Source organism: Schistocerca nitens, chromosome 5 (genome assembly GCF_023898315.1).
Source record: "Schistocerca nitens isolate TAMUIC-IGC-003100 chromosome 5, iqSchNite1.1, whole genome shotgun sequence".
NCBI lineage: Eukaryota > Metazoa > Arthropoda > Insecta > Orthoptera > Acrididae > Schistocerca > Schistocerca nitens.
Window position 1 is genome coordinate 317,820,229 of NC_064618.1, and position 17,982 is coordinate 317,838,210.

A 17,982-nucleotide genomic window follows, 5' to 3' on the forward strand; every position below is an offset into this window, starting at 1 on the left:
CGGATACTTTTGATCAGGTAGTGTATACTGGTAATAAAGAGCCTGCTGTGGTGGATAACATTAGTAGGCAGGTACCTCGGAGGGAAATAGTTTGCTGCCTGCTGGTTACCGGGAGAGGCTCCCGTACCTGTGAGTAGCGCGTTCTCCCTGGAGTCAGCGTCGTCGCCGCTGGGCTGGGAGATGCCCCAGGCCGTGCTGGGCAGCGCGGACAGCTCCTCCACCGAACGCAGCCGCAGCATCTCCATCCGTGACTCGCACTCCCAGTACCTGCCGGACGAAACATTGTACCACTGCCCCTGCAAGCATTCACGTAAGCCTAAGTCAGCTTATACGTGGAAACACCGTTCTTGAATACTGTCACGCCAATTTACGTGTAAGGTATGAAAGTTAAACGGCGTTTCGCTTTCTTGCAAGAAGTCACTTCTCCCATCATCGCCTACAAGCTAGGTGTATCTGCTCTCTTTCTGATCTCGTTTGTTCGACAGTATGGGTCTTGAATAGTTTCTTTTGTGAATAGTAAGTGTCATGGGAAAAAAAATTGACCTAGTTTTAAACCAAGTGGTTGGGAAGGGAGTGAGACAGGGCTGTAGCCTCCCCGCGATGTTATGCAATCTGTATATTACGCAAGCAGTAAAGGAAACAAAAGAAAAGTTCGGAGTAGGTATTAAAATCCATGGAGAAGAAATAAAAACTTTGAGGTTCACCGAAGACATTGTAATTCTGTCAGAGACAGCAAAGGACTTGGAAGAGCAGTTGAACGGAATGGACAGTGTCTTGAAAGGAGGATATAAGATGAACATCAACAAAAGTAAAACGAGGATAATGGAATGTAGTCGAATTAAGTCGGGTGATACTGAGGGAATTAGATTAGGAAATAAGACGCTTAAAGTAGTAAAGGAGTTCTGCTAAAGAAAATTTTGTTAACATCGAGTGTAGATTTAAGTGTCAGGAAGTCGTTTCTGAAAGTATTTGTATGGAAGTATTAGTATGGAAGTGAAACATGGACGATAAATAGTTTGGACAAGAAGAGAATAGAAGCTCTCGAAATGTGGTGCTACAGAAGAATGCTGAATGGGTAGGTCACATAACTAACGAGGAGGTATTAATAGAATTGGGGAGAAGAGGAGTTTGTGGCACAACTTGACAAGAAGAAGGGACCGGTTGGTAGGACAAGTTCTGAGGCATCAAGGGATCACAAATTTAGCATTGGAGGGCAGCGTGGAGGGTAAAAATCGCAGAGGGAGACCAAGAGATGAATACACTAAGCAGATTCAGAAGGATGTAGGTTGCAGTAAGTACTGGGAGATGAAGAAGCTTGCACAGGATAGAGCAGCATGTAGAGTTGCATCAAATCAGTCTCAGGACTGAAGACCACAACAAGAACAACAAATAAATAACTTATGAACTGGCAAAATGTTCTTGAACAGTGCGAATGGAATCTCATTCCACAATAATAAAGTAATGCAGCATCGTTTAAAGTGGTGAAATGGACTCGAAAGTTATTGTAACAGAGAAAATGGTCTAGCTGAGGTTCATATTATTGCAGGACTGTCGATAGTATAAAGTTACTATTTATTTCAGTATAATGATAATAGTTTTATGCTTTAGTCATTGCCTGTATCATACCTCTTTCGCTTGAAAGAAAAGATCAAAGAGAAAGTGCAGTTATCTTAACGACGTTAGCTACGATAGAAATCGGCTTAATCAGTGGTTGCTGATTCGTTTGCTAATAGGTTGATGCGTGATCGTGAATGGGTATTTCAGTGCCTGTATGACCTTTCTAATGCTATCATTCCTTGTAAGAAACCGGAATTCGTGTAATAAATTTAGAATACATGGAGGGTCTATTAATGACCATGCGATTTGCATTGAAGGCTGCTGTAACAGTGGTTAGTTAGGTTTAAGTAGTTCTAAGTCTAGGGGACTGACGACCTCAAGTCCCATAGTGCTTAGAGCCATTTTTTTGGAATCACCGTATTATGACTGTCCAGCTTAAATCGCTCCTTACCGTCACAGAAGGTGAAAAACATTTAAAAATAAATTTCAGAACAAGGAATTCTGATAACATTAAGTAAAAAACATCACCTCTCACAAGAATTTATTATTAGTCTAGGAAATACGAAACTAGAATGTCATAATCTTATACTGAGATTTGTGACAGGAAGCGCGAAAAGACGAGCGATACAGGAAGCTGAACCTGATCCCTCAGTCAACTGTTTTTAAACCAAATCCAAACGATTAGCCAGAGTTTACATACGTTACAAGTGTGTATAATATTATCTATGCGTTTATATGGTTCCGACATCCGTACCTATATTGTTCGACTGTAAGTGTAAACATTACAATAAAGTAGAAATACAAAATTTATTTTTACGTTTAGAGATTTAATGCTACTTTTGACCGTAATTAAAATCCTACGTAAATACAAATGTGTTCATATTACTGCAGTCACTAATTAGTCACTGTTTTGCACAGTACTACAGGGTTTTGTTATATACTGACGAGTCAAAGAAAGTGGTATACCTGCCTAATATCGTGTCGGGCCCCCGCGAGCACGCAGAAGTGCCGCACCACGACGTGGCATCGATTCGACTAATGTCTGAAGTAGTGCTGGAGGGAACTGACACGAAGAATCCCGCAGGGCTGTCCATAAATCCGTAAGAGTACAATGTGGTGGAGATCTCTCCTGAAGAGCACGTTGCAAGGCATCCCAGATATGCTTAATAATTTTCATGTCTGCGGAGTTTGGTGGCTCAGAAGAGCGTTCCTGGAGCCACTTTGTAGCAATTCTGGACGTGTGGCTGGAATTTCCCAAGTCCGTCGGAATGCACAATGGAAATGAATGGGCGCAGGTGATCAGACAAGATGCTTACATACGTGTCACCTGTCATAGTCGTATCTAGATGTATCAGGGACCCCATATCACTCCAACTGCACACGTCACTAACGTTACTGAGCCTCCATCAGCTTTAACAGTTCCTTGCTGACATGCAGAGTCCATGGATTCATGAGGTTGACTCCATACCCGTACGCGTTCATCCCCTCGATAGTAATTGAAACGAGACTCTTCCGACCAGGCGACATGTTTCCAGTTATCAACAGTTCAATATCGGTGTTGACGGGCCCAGGCGAGGCGTAAAGCTTTCTGTCGTCCAGTCACCAACACTGCACGAGTGGGCCTTCGGCTCTGAAAGCCCATATCGATGATGTTTCGTTGAAAGGTTCGCACGCCAACACTTGTTGATGGCCCAGCATTGAAATCTGCAGCAATTTGCGAAATGGTTGCACATCTGTCACGTTGAACGACTCTCTTCCGCCGTAGTTGGTCCCGTTGTTGTAGGATCTTTTCCGGCCGCAGAGATGTCGGAGATTTGATATTTTACCGGATTCCTGATATTCAGGGTACAGTCGTGAAATGGTCGTACGGGAAAATCCCCACTTCATCGCTACTTCGGAGATGCTGTGTTCGATCGATCGTGCACTGTCTATAACACCACGTTCAAACTTACTTAAATGTTGATAACCTGCCACTGTAGCAGCAGTAACCGACCTAACAACTGCGCCAGGCACTGGTTGTCTGATAGAGGCGCCGATCACATCGCCGTATTCTGCCTGTTTACCTGTCTCTATATCTGAATATGCAGCCTATACCAGTTTCTTTGGCGCTTCAGTGTAAAATTAAATACTGGACTAGTAAAGCAAATGTCATATTTACAGCACCTGTGACCTTTCCGAACCTTGACTAACTCCAAAAGTACAAACAAATCAGACATGTTGAGTCAAAAACCCTGCTTTCCGATGCACCAGCAGTATATTGTAGGTAGGATCTAGTACTTCACATCATTTCCTTTCTCAATACTCTCTCGGAATCTAGGAGAGACGGCTTTACATTAATTAAAGCAGCAATTGTTCTCACATCTGAATCCGGTTGTTCTGACAATACGGGGACACTCGTCTTCACGCTCTCTCTATTAGTATTTTTCTTACAACCATTGTTCTTACATGGCAGCAAGTGGTACAACATTTCTTCTAGACATATTGGACAGACCACGTTGATACATCAGTTAATTGAGCAACTTCACTCATGGTGTGTCCGTGGAGACGTACAAGCACGATAGCTCATTTTAAAATTCTGAAGCGTGTGCCATGTCGACCTATCTTACTGCGCTGATTCTGTAAAATCGGCCTCCCCCCCCCCCCCCTCACCCACACACCACACCGCTGCATTGACTTATCGCCTGTTAGCAGTTCTAAACAATGTACAGCGCTCCAAAGCTATGAGTGTGCTCTTCTAAGTGGGGGACTAACATTCTGTCTGGTGAGCATATTTTGAATGTTGAAGAATGGGGAGAGACCGCAATATTTCCACAGGTTATTATATTCACAATACAATTGGATAATAAATTCAAGTGAAGACATGTAATCCTTTCATAATAAAAAAAGCGTCACCTGTTGACAGTAGCAAATTTTTGTCACAAATGCGGAGGCGACTTAACTGGTTCACACTGCGACGGCAGCGATACGACCCCGATAGGCCTACGTAGTTGTGTCGTATCGCCTGCCGCAACACGGAGTGCTGGTCGCTTCAAGCAACTCTTGTACTGCATTGTTTTATCTAGACGAAGGAAAGAGGAAACTACTGGGTAAAAAAATGACTTTTTTCATATTTTCTACTCTCATATCAGAGCTTTATGATGAACTAGTTTTCTTTTCGATGTTGCCCCAAGTAGCTACGATACTTCTAAGGGAAAAAAGAGCTCCGTGCATGTTTTGAAAAGTTTGTCGTGGAGAATATAGTCGCTGGCCAGTTTACATTTGGCAGTTCGTAAGTTCGTGCACACGAAATATAGCTGACTTGTGAAAATTGTTTTTAACGGTAGAAGGAGCGCGATACCTCTTCTATTCTCCAGAAAGTGCTTCAGATACACTCCTGGAAATGGAAAAAAGAACACATTGACACCGGTGTGTCAGACCCAATACTTGCTCCGGACACTGCGAGAGGGCTGTACAAGCAATGATCACACGCACGGTACAGCGGACACACCAGGAACCGCGGTGTTGGCCGTCGAAAGGCGCTAGCTGCGCAGCATTTGTGCACCGCCGCCGTCAGTGTCAGCCAGTTTGCCGTGGCATACGGAGCTCCATCGCAGTCTTTAACACTGGTAGCATGCCGCGACAGCGTGGACGTGAACCGTATGTGCAGTTGACGGACTTTGAGCGAGGGCGTATAGTGGGCATGCGGGAGGCCGGGTGGACGTACCGCCGAATTGCTCAACACGTGGGGCGTGAGGTCTCCACAGTACATCGATGTTGTCGCCAGTGGTCGGCGGAAGGTGCACGTGCCCGTCGACCTGGGACCGGACCGCAGCGACGCACGGATGCTCGCCAAGACCGTAGGATCCTACGCAGTGCCGTAGGGGACCGCACCGCCACTTCCCAGCAAATTAGGGACACTGTTGCTCCTGGGGTATCGGCGAGGACCATTCGCAACCGTCTCCATGAAGCTGGGCTACGGTCCCGCACACCGTTAGGCCGTCTTCCGCTCACGCCCCAACATCGTGCAGCCCGCCTCCAGTGGTGTCGCGACAGGCGTGAATGGAGGGACGAATGGAGACGTGTCGTCTTCAGCGATGAGAGTCGCTTCTGCCTTGGTGCCAATGATGGTCGTATGCGTGTTTGGCGCCGTGCAGGTGACCGCCACAATCAGGACTGCATACGACCGAGGCACACAGGGCCAACACCCGGCATCATGGTGTGGGGAGCGATCTCCTACACTGGCCGTACACCACTGGTGATCGTCGAGGGGACACTGAATAGTGCACGGTACATCCAAACCGTCATCGAACCCATCGTTCTACCATTCCTAGACCGGCAAGGGAACTTGCTGTTCCAACAGGACAATGCACGTCCGCATGTATCCCGTGCCACCCAACGTGCTCTAGAAGGTGTACGTCAACTACCCTGGCCAGCAAGATCTCCGGATCTGTCCCCCATTGAGCATGTTTGGGACTGGATGAAGCGTCGTCTCACGCGGTCTGCACGTCCAGCACGAACGCTGGTCCAACTGAGGCGCCAGGTGGAAATGGCATGGCAAGCCGTTCCACAGGACTACATCCAGCATCTCTACGATCGTCTCCATGGGAGAATAGCAGCCTGCATTGCTGCGAAAGGTGGATATACACTGTACTAGTGCCGACATTGTGCACGCTCTGTTGCCTGTGTCTATGTGCCTGTGGTTCTGTCAGTGTGATCATGTGATGTATCTGACCCCAGGAATGTGTCAATAAAGTTTCCCCTTCCTGGGACAATGAATTCACGGTGTTCTTATTTCAATTTCCAGGAGTGTATATTGGAGATTGTGCGCGAGGAGATACGCCTCCGCGCCAGCGCCACGCTATTGCCGCCTGCCTTGGCGTGCTATGCGGAGTGCGGAGATGTCCCGTATTTCTCTTTTCCGTAAACTGCCGGTACGAGCCGAAGCAGGAAATGAAAAACTTACTGAAATGAAAAGATACCGACAGTCCAGCTGGTGATGCTGATTGGACGTTTCTCCAATCTATGTTCCCTGGTTTTAAGAAACTTTGTGACAGGCGTAAAAGAGAAGTGAAAACAAAATTCCCGTTACTTCTGAATGAGCAGCTGGACGAATCCAAGGAGGACACATCGGAATGTTCCTTATCGTGGGCTTCTTCCATTTCTTCGAAATATAGTCTACTCCTTCACAGAATTCACCACCCGCTGCTTCGCCACTGATGGTAACTGATCACACTTAAAATCCAAGAAGGTTTCTTCTGAATATTCCACAAACTGAATCACATACTGCTCCGTAGACTATAACAGTTGTAGCAATGATGTCCTAACTTCATCAGTCTGCAACTAATATTTGTGTATCTACCACACGGAACGAACGTTGTGTCTTGCTTTGTCCGTGTAGCTGATACTAGTAGCTCGAAAAAGTGGAAACTGTCTCGCTTCATTCAGTAAAATTCGTGGAATTTGTGTTTGTGTTGGGAAAGATCACCACAAATTACGGCTGAAAAGTGTTCGATATTTATGGCATCGTATGGGTGCACCCTGTACTGCCGGGTATTTTTCATTTTCTTGAGCTTTAGATAATAATAAGCCACAACAACGTCACATCAGAAGAGCAAATGATCGCAACTAAGTATGATACAGAAACGTGAATCATGTTGCCTTGTTGTCTTTTGTATGGTGAGTCACATCGCATAGTGTATCATATTGTCCTCCCAGTGGAAACACGAGTATCATATGGACAAGCGTCGCGTCGCGCGAACTTCATTGCAACTTGTCGTATGACACATGGTATCACGTCAGTGTGAGCCGCGCCTTAGATCCTCAGCAGCACCAGGGCTTAGGCCTATAGGCTTGTTTTAGATCCTTGTTAGCATCATATTTTACATTTAGGCATGTGCTGCAAGCGCTGCAATCAGTTCTTCCTATACTAATGTATCATTACTGTATCAATAATGCTCTGAAGCATCAGCTCCTTATCGCGTGTCCTCGTTCATTTTGTTGTCAAATAGTGAATATTCCCCAGCGTTTCAGCATAGGAATCACACAGCCAGCGGGTTGCAAATAACAAAAATGGTTCAAATGGCTCTGAGCACTATGGGACTTAACTTCTGAGGTCATTAGTCCCCTAGAACTTAGAACTACTTAAACCTAACTAACCTAAGGACATCACACACATCCATGCCCAAGGCAGGATTCGAACGTGCGACCGTAGCGGTCGCGTGGTTTCTTACTGTAGCGCCTAGAACCGCACGGCCACTCCAGCCGGCTGCAAATAACAGTTTGGTACATTGACCTGGGTTTAGACACTTCTAAGGATATTTTCGTCATTTGAAAATTTAAGAAACCGTAAAGTTACATTGCGAGAAGGCAATGGTCAGAGTTTAGAGCAGAAATACTCAACTCAAAAATTAAAATTAAACACGTTCGAGCACTTGGCACATATGCCTTGCCAGGAACAACATCTCCTATAATGTTCCTAGCAAGGCATATGTGTCAAAGGCTGGAACGTGTTTAATTTTAGTTTTTGACTTGAGCATTTCTGCTCTAAACTTTGTCCATTGCCTTTACGGTTGATTAAAATTTCATTCTGATGAAAACATCCTTACAGGTGTCGAAACCTAGGTCAGTGTACCAAACAGTTATTTGCAACCCGTTGGCTGTGTGTTTCCCATGTTGAAACTTATATACGCTTGCTTGGAAACGGCCTTGTTTAAAATTGTCAGTCCTCAACTTGTCATTTCCACTAATCGTTACACTTTTCCCGAAGTCCAGCTTTCACTCCCACGCAGCAAAAATTGTACTGCATTTACCTGACATAATTTCCTGCCTGTGGTTCCTTAATTCACTCATTCATGCACATACCGTGGTAAACAAATCGCAACGTGTACGACAACCTCGATGGATGTGGATCGAGTTAATTTGTACAGTGTGTTAGTGGTACACGTGCAGGTACTTTTATTGGTGATTGAGTAAAGTGCAATGAACAACATTACATCAGTATGTACTTCAATTGCAGAATAATAATCATAACTATCACTAGTGCTATGTTTTGAGGATTGTTAATGCCTCGATGTACATGTCGCAAGAGCAAGCGGTCAATGTTTATTTTCTCCTGGGCACCAAGTCAGCTGCTGAAGTGTAGGTACGTGATGCAGAACTGTTAGTCTATACTAACAGGTGTAATGCACTTAGTAGCGCAGTTACGACCGTGCAGAAAACACCAGGTAGTGAATTATGGGACATGTTTGCAGTAAGACTGTTTGACGCAGAGGAAGAAACAACTAACGCACTGAAGTGTGTTCATGTTAAGGTACCACTGATCACACTACCTGCACTTGCGCCCATAACACCATGTACGAGGCTGCAGCAGTCATTGTACGCTACTTCCATAGAGAATACTAGTAACGAATTATGGTTAGCGCTAATGTACTTATACGGATAACGACGGGAATTACTTATAAATTACTTCAAAAACGTCTGTGTAAAGTTAAAAAGAAAAGTTCCGCGTTCTAGCCTTGACAGGCCAATAGCGCCCGACCGACCACTATGCCATTCTTTGTCAACGACGTCACTGGATCAGTTGACCACTCAGCTACATAGGTGGACAAATGTTTATGTATCTTAGAAAAACAACGAACTCATTCAAAAAAATACAGCCACTGTACCTCTTCCTATACCACTCACTTGCTTTTTTTAGCCAATACTTCAAAAAAGCATTTACATAACTTCGCAAAGACTACTACAGGAAAAGTAAAAAACGGTTTAACACAAATATTACAGTTGTGCAACATATACATACCAGAGTCCATCTAATCTGATAAATTGTAGATGTAATGCCTAATGCTGTATTCTTTTCCACTCAGGTTCAGAAAAAGAAGCGAACGCCTTGAACGACTATAGATACCCTTAGTATATTCTGCAGAAATGATTAGCATTTGAACCATGTCGGCCCATGAGTTCAAGGTCAACATCGATATCGTCACGCAACACCACCCACCGCTAAATGAGTCTGCGGCTATCGTTGTTTCTATAAACCGAAGTAATGGATCAGTGTGACTTGAGCAGAAGTGCAGGATGCCATGCAGACGTAAGTGCGAAACGTACCGTCAAATCAGTGAGTTTGAAAGATGGCGCATTATTGGTATGAGAGAATGTGATGCATCCATTCGGGAAATTTCCACTCATTTGAGATGAAGTATTCCGGCAGTGCTACGGCTGTGTGCAGAATGGTTCGCGGAAGGCAGTAGAAGACACTGCACCCCATTCGGATCTCCGGGCGGGGACTACTCAAGGGGACGTCATTATCAGGAGAAAGAAAACTGGCGTTCTACGGATCGGAGCGTGGAATGTCAGATCCCTTAATCGGGCAGGTAGGTTAGAAAATTTAAAAAGGGAAATGGATAGGTTAAAGTTAGATATAGTGGGAATTAGTGAAGTTCGGTGGCAGGAGGAACAAGAATTTTGGTCAGGTGAATACAGGGTTATAAATACAAAATCAAATAGGGGTAATGCAGGAGTAGGTTTCATAATGAATAAAAAAAATAGGAGTGCGGGTTAGCTACTACAAGCAGCATAGTGAACGCATTATTGTGGCCAAGATAGACACAAAGCCCATGCCTACTACAGTAGTACAAGTTTATATGCCAACTAGCTCTGCAGATGATGAAGAAATTGAAGAGATGTATGACGAGATAAAAGAAATTATTCAGGTAGTGAAGGGAGACGAAAATTTAATAGTCATGGGTGACTGGAATTCGTCAGTAGGAAAAGGGAGAGAAGGAAACATAGTAGGTGAATATGGATTGGGGGGAAGAAATGGAAGAGGAAGCCGCCTTGTAGAATTTTGCACAGAGCATAACTTAATCATAGCTAACACTTGGTTCAAGAATCATAAAAGAAGGCTGTATACCTGGAAGAATCCTGGAGATACTAAAAGGTATCAGATAGATTATATAATGGTAAGACAGAGATTTAGGAACCAGGTTTTAAATTGTAAGACATTTCCAGGGGCAGATGTGGATTTTGACCACAATCTACTGGTTATGAACTGCAGATTGAAACTGAAGAAACTGCAAAAAGGTGGGAATTTAAGGAGATGGAACCTGGATAAACTGAAAGAACCAGAGATTGTAGAGAGTTTCAGGGAGAGCATAAGGGAACAATTGACAGGAATGGGGGGAAGAAATACAGTAGAAGAAGAATGGGTAGCTCTGAGGGATGAAGTAGTGAAGGCAGCAGACGATCAAGTAGGTAAAAAGACGAGGGCTAATAGAAATCCTTGGGTAACAGAAGAAATATTGAATTTAATTGATGAAAGGAGAAAATATAAAAATGCAGTGACTGAAGCTGGCAAAAAGGAATACTAACGTCTCAAAAATGAGATCGACAGGAAGTGCAAAATGGCTAAGCAGGGATGGCTAGAGGACAAATGTAAGGATATAGAGGCTTGTCTCACTAGGGGTAAGATAGATACTGCCTACAGGAAAATTAAAGAGACCTTTGGAGAGAAGAGAACCACTTGTATGAATATCAAGAGCTCAGATGGCAACCCAGTTCTAAGCAAAGAAGGGAAGGCAGAAAGGTGGAAGGAGTATATAGAGGGTTTATACAAGGGCGATGTACTTGAGGACAATATTATGGAAATGGAAGAGGATGTAGACGAAGACGAAATGGGAGATAAGATACTGCGTGAAGAGTTTGACAGAGCACTGAAAGACCTGAGTCGAAACAAGGCCCCGGGAGTAGACAACATTCCATTAGAACTACTGATGGCCTTGGGAGAGCCAGTCATGACACAACTCTACCATCTGGTGAGCAAGATGTATGAGACAGGCGAAATACCCTCAGACTTCAAGAAGAATATAATAATTCCAATCCCAAAGAAAGCAGGTGCTGACAGATGTGAAAAATACCGAACTATCAGTTTAATAAGTCACAGCTGCAAAATACTAACGCGAATTCTTTACAGACGAATGGAAAAACTGGTAGAAGCGGACCTTGGGGAAGATCAGTTTGGATTCCGTAGAAATGTTGGAACACGTGAGGCAATACTAACCTTACGACTTATCTTAGAAGAAAGATTAAGAAAAGGCAAACCTACGTTTCTAGCATTTGTAGACTTAGAGAAAGCTTTTGACAATGTTAACTGGAATACTCTCTTTCAAATTCTGAAGGTGGCAGGGGTAAAATACAGGGAGCGAAAGGCTATTTACAATTTGTACAGAAACCAAATGGCAGTTATAAGAGTCGAGGGGCATGAAAGGGAAGCAGTGGTTGGGAAAGGAGTGAGACAGGGTTGTAGCCTCTCCCCGATGTTATTCAATCTGTATATTGAGCAAGCAGTAAAGGAAACAAAAGAAAAATTCGGAGTAGGTATTAAAATTCATGGAGAAGAAGTAAAAACTTTGAGGTTTGCCGATGACATTGTAATTCTGTCAGAGACAGTAAAGGACTTGGAAGAGCAGTTGAACGGAATGGACAGTGTCTTGAAAGGAGGATATAAGATGAACATCAACAAAAGCAAAACAAGGATAATGGAATGTAGTCAAATTAAATCGGGTGATGCTGAGGGAATTAGATTAGGAAATGAGACACTTAAAGTAGTAAAGGAGTTTTGCTATTTAGGGAGTAAAATAACTGATGATGGTCGAAGTAGAGAGGATATAAAATGTAGACTGGCAATGGCAAGGAAATCGTTTCTGAAGAAGAGAAATTTGTTAACATCGGGTATAGATTTAAGTGTCAGGAAGTCGTTTCTGAAAGTATTTGTATGGAGTGTAGCCATGTATGGAAGTGAAACATGGACGATAACTAGTTTGGACAAGAAGAGAATAGAAGCTTTCGAAATGTGGTGCTACAGAAGAATGCTGAAGAAATGTGGGTAGATCATGTAACTAATGAGGAGGTATTGAATAGGATTGGGGAGAAGAGAAGTTTGTGGCACAACTTGACTAGAAGAAGGGATCGGTTGGTAGGACATGTTTTGAGGCATCAAGGGATCACAAATTTAGCATTGGAGGGCAGTGTGGAGAGTGAAAATCGTAGAGGGAGGCCAAGAAATGAATACACTAAGCAGATAGAGAGGGATGTAGGCTGCAGTAGGTACTGGGAGATGAAGAAGACTGCACAGGATAGAGTAGCATGGAGAGCTGCATCAAACCAGTCTCAGGACTGAAGACCACAACAACAACAGTTATGACTACATCCTTGAAGAGGTTTCTGCAAAATGTTCATTTTACACCACATTCTTACTGCACACTTGTGTAGACTAAATACTTTATTTCCTTTGACTGCGTTACCCGGAAGATGATGTCATAGCAATTCATTGGAAGTTTGCAAGGTATACTAACAATTTCTCCTGCAGGTCAACACAATGAGAAAGATTTTTAAGTGGAAACTTAGTTTAGGACTCTACATTTTTGGGGCACCCTGTATACGTGGTGGTCACAATGTTGTGACTGGAATAAGTGTACGTTGCCGTACAGGGGTTCGACAGAAATATGGAAGCACAACGAAAAATGCATTTTTGAACACAAATGCAGATGCTAACTAAGCTTACAGTTTGCACTGTTGTAATTGACAACGAACGGCAGCTGTGTAATGTCCTCAATACGTTATGTGTTAGTCGTGGGTAGAATAGAGTTCTGTGTAGCTGTGAGCGCATTATGTCGGAGATAAGTGAATTCGAGCGTGGGCCAACTGTTTGTGCTCGTATGTGGGTGCTTCTATAAACAAGGGGTACCATATCGCAGATTTATACCGCATAAGGGGAAAGTGGGGAAACATCACCCGTCAAGTCATAACGCGGACGAAAGTCTATGTTGAGTGATCGCGACGGACGGACATTGTAGAGGACTCTGACGAAGAATAAGACGACGGCAGCTGTTAAAGTCACTGCAGAACTGAGTGTCAACACTCGCGAATCCCGTCAACACCAAAACAAAACGGAGGGAGGTCTAGAAGCTGGCAACTGCAGAGCGATACGGAATTCCAAAACCACTCATCAGAGAAGCAATAGCTCGTAACAGAAATAAGTCGTATCGAAGCCCTGAAACCTGGACTTTGGAGCAATGGAACAAAGTCATTTGATCGGATGAGTCTTACTTCACGCAGTTTCCAACTTCTGTTCGAGATAACGTTCCAAGAGTGGAACATTGTGGGGATTCGGTGGTGTTTTGGGCAGTCATTACGTGGAATTACATGGGCCCCATTGTTACTGTGCAGAGTAGGATTAAGTACGATGGTTATGTGGCCGTTTTGACTGATCAGGTCCATCCCATAGCACAGCGTTTGTTGCCCAATGATGACATCACTGTGTTCCAGGAGGACAGGGGCCCTGTTGACACATCTCGTATCTTTCAGGATTGGTTTTGTGAGCACGAGGATGAAGTGTTATATCTCTCCTGGCCACCACAGTCACCAGATCTCAATCTACTTTGGAGAGAAGAGTGTGCGATCGCTATCCACCCCCATCATTGCTGTCTAAACTTCCCAATATTTTGCAGGAAGAATGGAACGAGATTCCCTTAAAAACCGTACAGACCTGTGTCTATCAGTTTCTCGATGACAGAAAGCTAGGCCGGCCGTTGTGGCCGAGCGGTTCTAGGCGCTTCAGTCCGGAACCGCGCGACCGCTACGATCGCAGATTCGAATCCTACCTCGGGCATGGATGTGTGTGTGATGTCCTTAGGTTAGTTACGTTTAAATAGTTCTAAGTTCTAGGGCACTGATGACCTCAACTGTTAAGTCCCATAGTGCTCAGAGCCATTTGAACCATCCTGAAAGCTGTTTTGAATGCCAAAATGTCCCCTACACAGTATTACACATTGTAAAGTATTTTTTGTGTTTTCATATTTTTGTCCAACGCCGGTATATTGCATAAACATGAAGTACAGGAATATAATGCAATAAAATTTCTGCATCCGTATCATTGTGGTTCAGCAAAAGACGCCCATGACGAACGGCATCTCGAACAGAGTGTCTGCAACGGGCAGGGACGGAGGGCTTTTTGTTCAGTTTTAGAAATTCAGTGTACACCATAAACACCACAGCAGACGTTTCGACGCCGTGTTACTGGATTTTACGATCTTTCCTAAGTGCGACGTGACGGTAGTAACATTACCCGATGTACGTAATGTACCGTGTTCGTAAAATAACTTACCATTAATTTCTGCACACGGCAACACCGCACTTAGACTCATCTGAAAAACTGGTATAATCAGAATTCCTGAACTTGACTGATGCCTCACGTACGGCGCTATTCTGGTAACGCTGTGAGTGTGCCTCGCGTCTGTAGTTTCGGGTGTCAACTGTGTTATCAAAACTTCCGGGAAGATTAAAATTGGTTGCCAGTCTACGACACCAAATAGGAACTTTGCCACTTGCAGGCAACAGTCTTACCAACTAAGTTATCCAGGCACGACAAACAGCCCGTCCTAACAGCTTCACTTCTTCTATTAAATCTCTCCATTATTCAAATTGCACAAAAGCTCTGCTGCATACATGATGGAGTAACGCCTCAAAGAAACGATACAGCAGAGAAGTGACTTAGCCGTAGCCTAGGAAATTGTTCCCAGCACGAACCTTTCAGTCTGTTTTGTACTGTGCGCTGTTTTGGAATTTTCTAGAAGATTAAAACTTGTCCTGATCTGATATACAGTTTTAACCTGCAGGAACATTCAAAACAGGTAACTACACTCCAGAGAGAAAGCTTCATTCTGGGAACTATATTATCACTAACCAGTGCATACCTGTAGAAAAACAGAATGAGCTTCTTATTATTGCCCGCATCTCGTGGTCGTGCGGTAGCGTTCTAGCTTCCCACGCCCGGGTTCCCGGGTTCGATTCCCGGCGGGGTCAGGGATTTTCTCTGCCTCGTGATGGCTGGGTGTTGTGTGCTGTCCTTAGGTTAGTTAGGTTTAAGTAGGGGACTTATGACCACAGCAGTTGAGTCCCATAGTGCTCAGAGCCATTTGAACCATTTTTTTCTTATTATTAATGTGGCTAACTATATCCACGGTATAATCCTGGACCGGCATTCAGTATAGTTTCTCGTCAACATTCAGCTAACTGAATATTTCACTAAACAAATAAATGTCATATGGCTACAAGCTTCGGCAGCTCTTTTTCATCAAGCGACATTCATTAGGCCTCACAATGAAGAGTAGAGCCCCTTCCATATTTTCCGACAGCAGAAAAATTTGAACTGATCATCGGGCTTCGAACACGGGGTCTACTCATGGGTAGCCAGCGCCACTGAACACTTTCTCTTCCTTCTTCTGAAAATACTGAATTTATTCAACAATACATAATACGAAATTCCTTACAGTTGCCTGAAAAACAGCATAATATATACTCTGATTTCGATCAGAAACTGCATAACGCACGTGGTGTATACACACGTATGTCAGATACTTTAGCGATTTGTTTCCGACATCAAAACTTTACACAAAGTTCATCTGAACATGGGTCAGAAAACCTTCGTTATGGATGTGTGAAAGAAATTACCGTAATGACTCCTGGTAATGCAATTAACTTCAAATGTGTATTTTTACTCACTTTCTTGTTTACAGTTGGCCATAGTATTTATTTAGCTTTGTCTCTCGTTTGTTTTGTTCTAGAGGAACTCCTATCGCGACATGTCGCAACGATTTATTCAGTGTCTGAAACGACGGGTATATGAGCACACTATACGTGCGATTTAGCAGGTAGGAATGCGGACGCAGAAATTCACAGTCTTGCTGATCGTTACCCTGGGAGGCAATTAACCTTGTGCAAGAACATTTGCACGACTCCACCAACTATTGCAAGAGAGAGGCTCATTTGAGAAGAGAGTTGTTGATGCTGGGAGATAACGTAACGAACGAACGACTAAGCTCGAAGAACGGGTTCTTCGTACTGTGCCCGAAACTCACGGCAATGGAAGCATTAATCAGATGACGATCTGAAATATTCTGCATGAAAATCTTCGACAGGTGCAAGGATTGAGTGAGGCGGACTTTAAGCCGAGAATAATTATCTGTCAACTCACATTGGACACTGTCTTGTGTTTCTGCAGGTTTTAACATGTACGCTCTTCACTGAAGAGGGTTATTTGTAAAGTGATGGGATCTTCAGTTGTCTTAACAAACACGAATGGGCTTACGAAAACTTCCATGAAGTGCGACAAGACTGATGTCAGCAGAGCTTCAGCCTCAACTTGTGGGGTGGTATCATTCGTGTCCATATCATCGACTCCTATGTCTTTCTACAACGTCTGACTGGACAATCGTAGTTGCAGTTTGTCAGACATGAGTTGCTTCATTTACTTCATACAATACCAGTAGACGTCAAACTACGAGTGAGGTTTATGCACGATGGTTCTCCATCTGACTTTACACGGATGGTTTGATAGTATTTGGACAAACACTGAATGAACAGGCGGATTGGTCACAAAGATCTATTGCAAGGCCTGCCCAATCTCCCAATGTGAATCCAATAATTTTTGCCTTTGGGGACATTTTAAATCTTTTCAGTTACCATACTGAATGTCTGTTTACTGAGGGAGCGTATCCAAAATTGATTTGACCAAATAGGGACACAGCCAGAAGTTTGCTATAACGTATAGCGAAGTAAAGAACACAGGTTCGGGGGATTCGTGGAAGCAGGAGGTGATTACTTCGAGCAGTTTCTGTAAACGTAAATGTGTTTGGTGTCACTTCTGTGCCATGAATAATACTTTCACACATTACCAACGAAGAATTTTCGGTTCCATGTTCATATGAACATGTTCGATGTCAAGAATAAATCCCTAAAGTTTCTGACACGTCTTCATACACCCTGTACATTCAAGTCAACTTCATATAACTGGTAGTCTGTTCTTTTGGAAGTTCGCCTATCTTTCCTTGCAGTTTTTAGTTTGTTTTGGCTTATGGTGCCGCGATTTAATGTTGCGCCAGATATCTTCTTTACTCTTAATTTCTTCTGTTAAGATATAACAGGCTATATTAACACAGAAAAACTGTAACACAAATAATCTGGCTGATTAAGACACATATAATAACGAGACAAAAATAGCACTGGACTCATGCAGCATACGACACTAAAACAAAAACATAAGTAAAGTACAATAGAAACGCATCAAGAGATGAAGTTGCATGAATCACGGCTAGTTATTATACCACGTGCCATATTAATTTGTAATTAGACTACATTAACGTAGAAAAACTTTCACACAAGTAATCTAGCTAATCAACACGTATAAAAACACAAACAAAACCTAGATATTAGAACACTTCTGCGAGAGATGAATCAAATCCTGACAACCGAGACGTGAATTATCTCGTGTAATAAAGTAACAATGGGACTCGCTGCCCAGAGACGTTGTTTTTGTGACACCTTCCGAGGCCAGCTCCCTGAACAGCCCCGGCGAAGGGACAACTGTCTCCAGAATTAGTCTTCCCTATCTTC

The 17,982-nt window shown here is 43.5% G+C and overlaps 1 protein-coding gene across 1 annotated transcript in view; it reads right to left on the reverse strand.

Annotated features, from left to right (window-relative positions):
* The window catches only part of LOC126259756 (5-formyltetrahydrofolate cyclo-ligase-like), a 152,029-nt gene that overhangs the window by 42,360 nt on the left and 91,687 nt on the right, over positions 1 to 17,982 (reverse strand). The window contains exon 4 of the mRNA XM_049956748.1: positions 128 to 267. Coding sequence (XP_049812705.1) covers positions 128 to 267 — 140 coding nt within the window. The remainder of the gene's footprint in view (positions 1 to 127; positions 268 to 17,982) is intronic.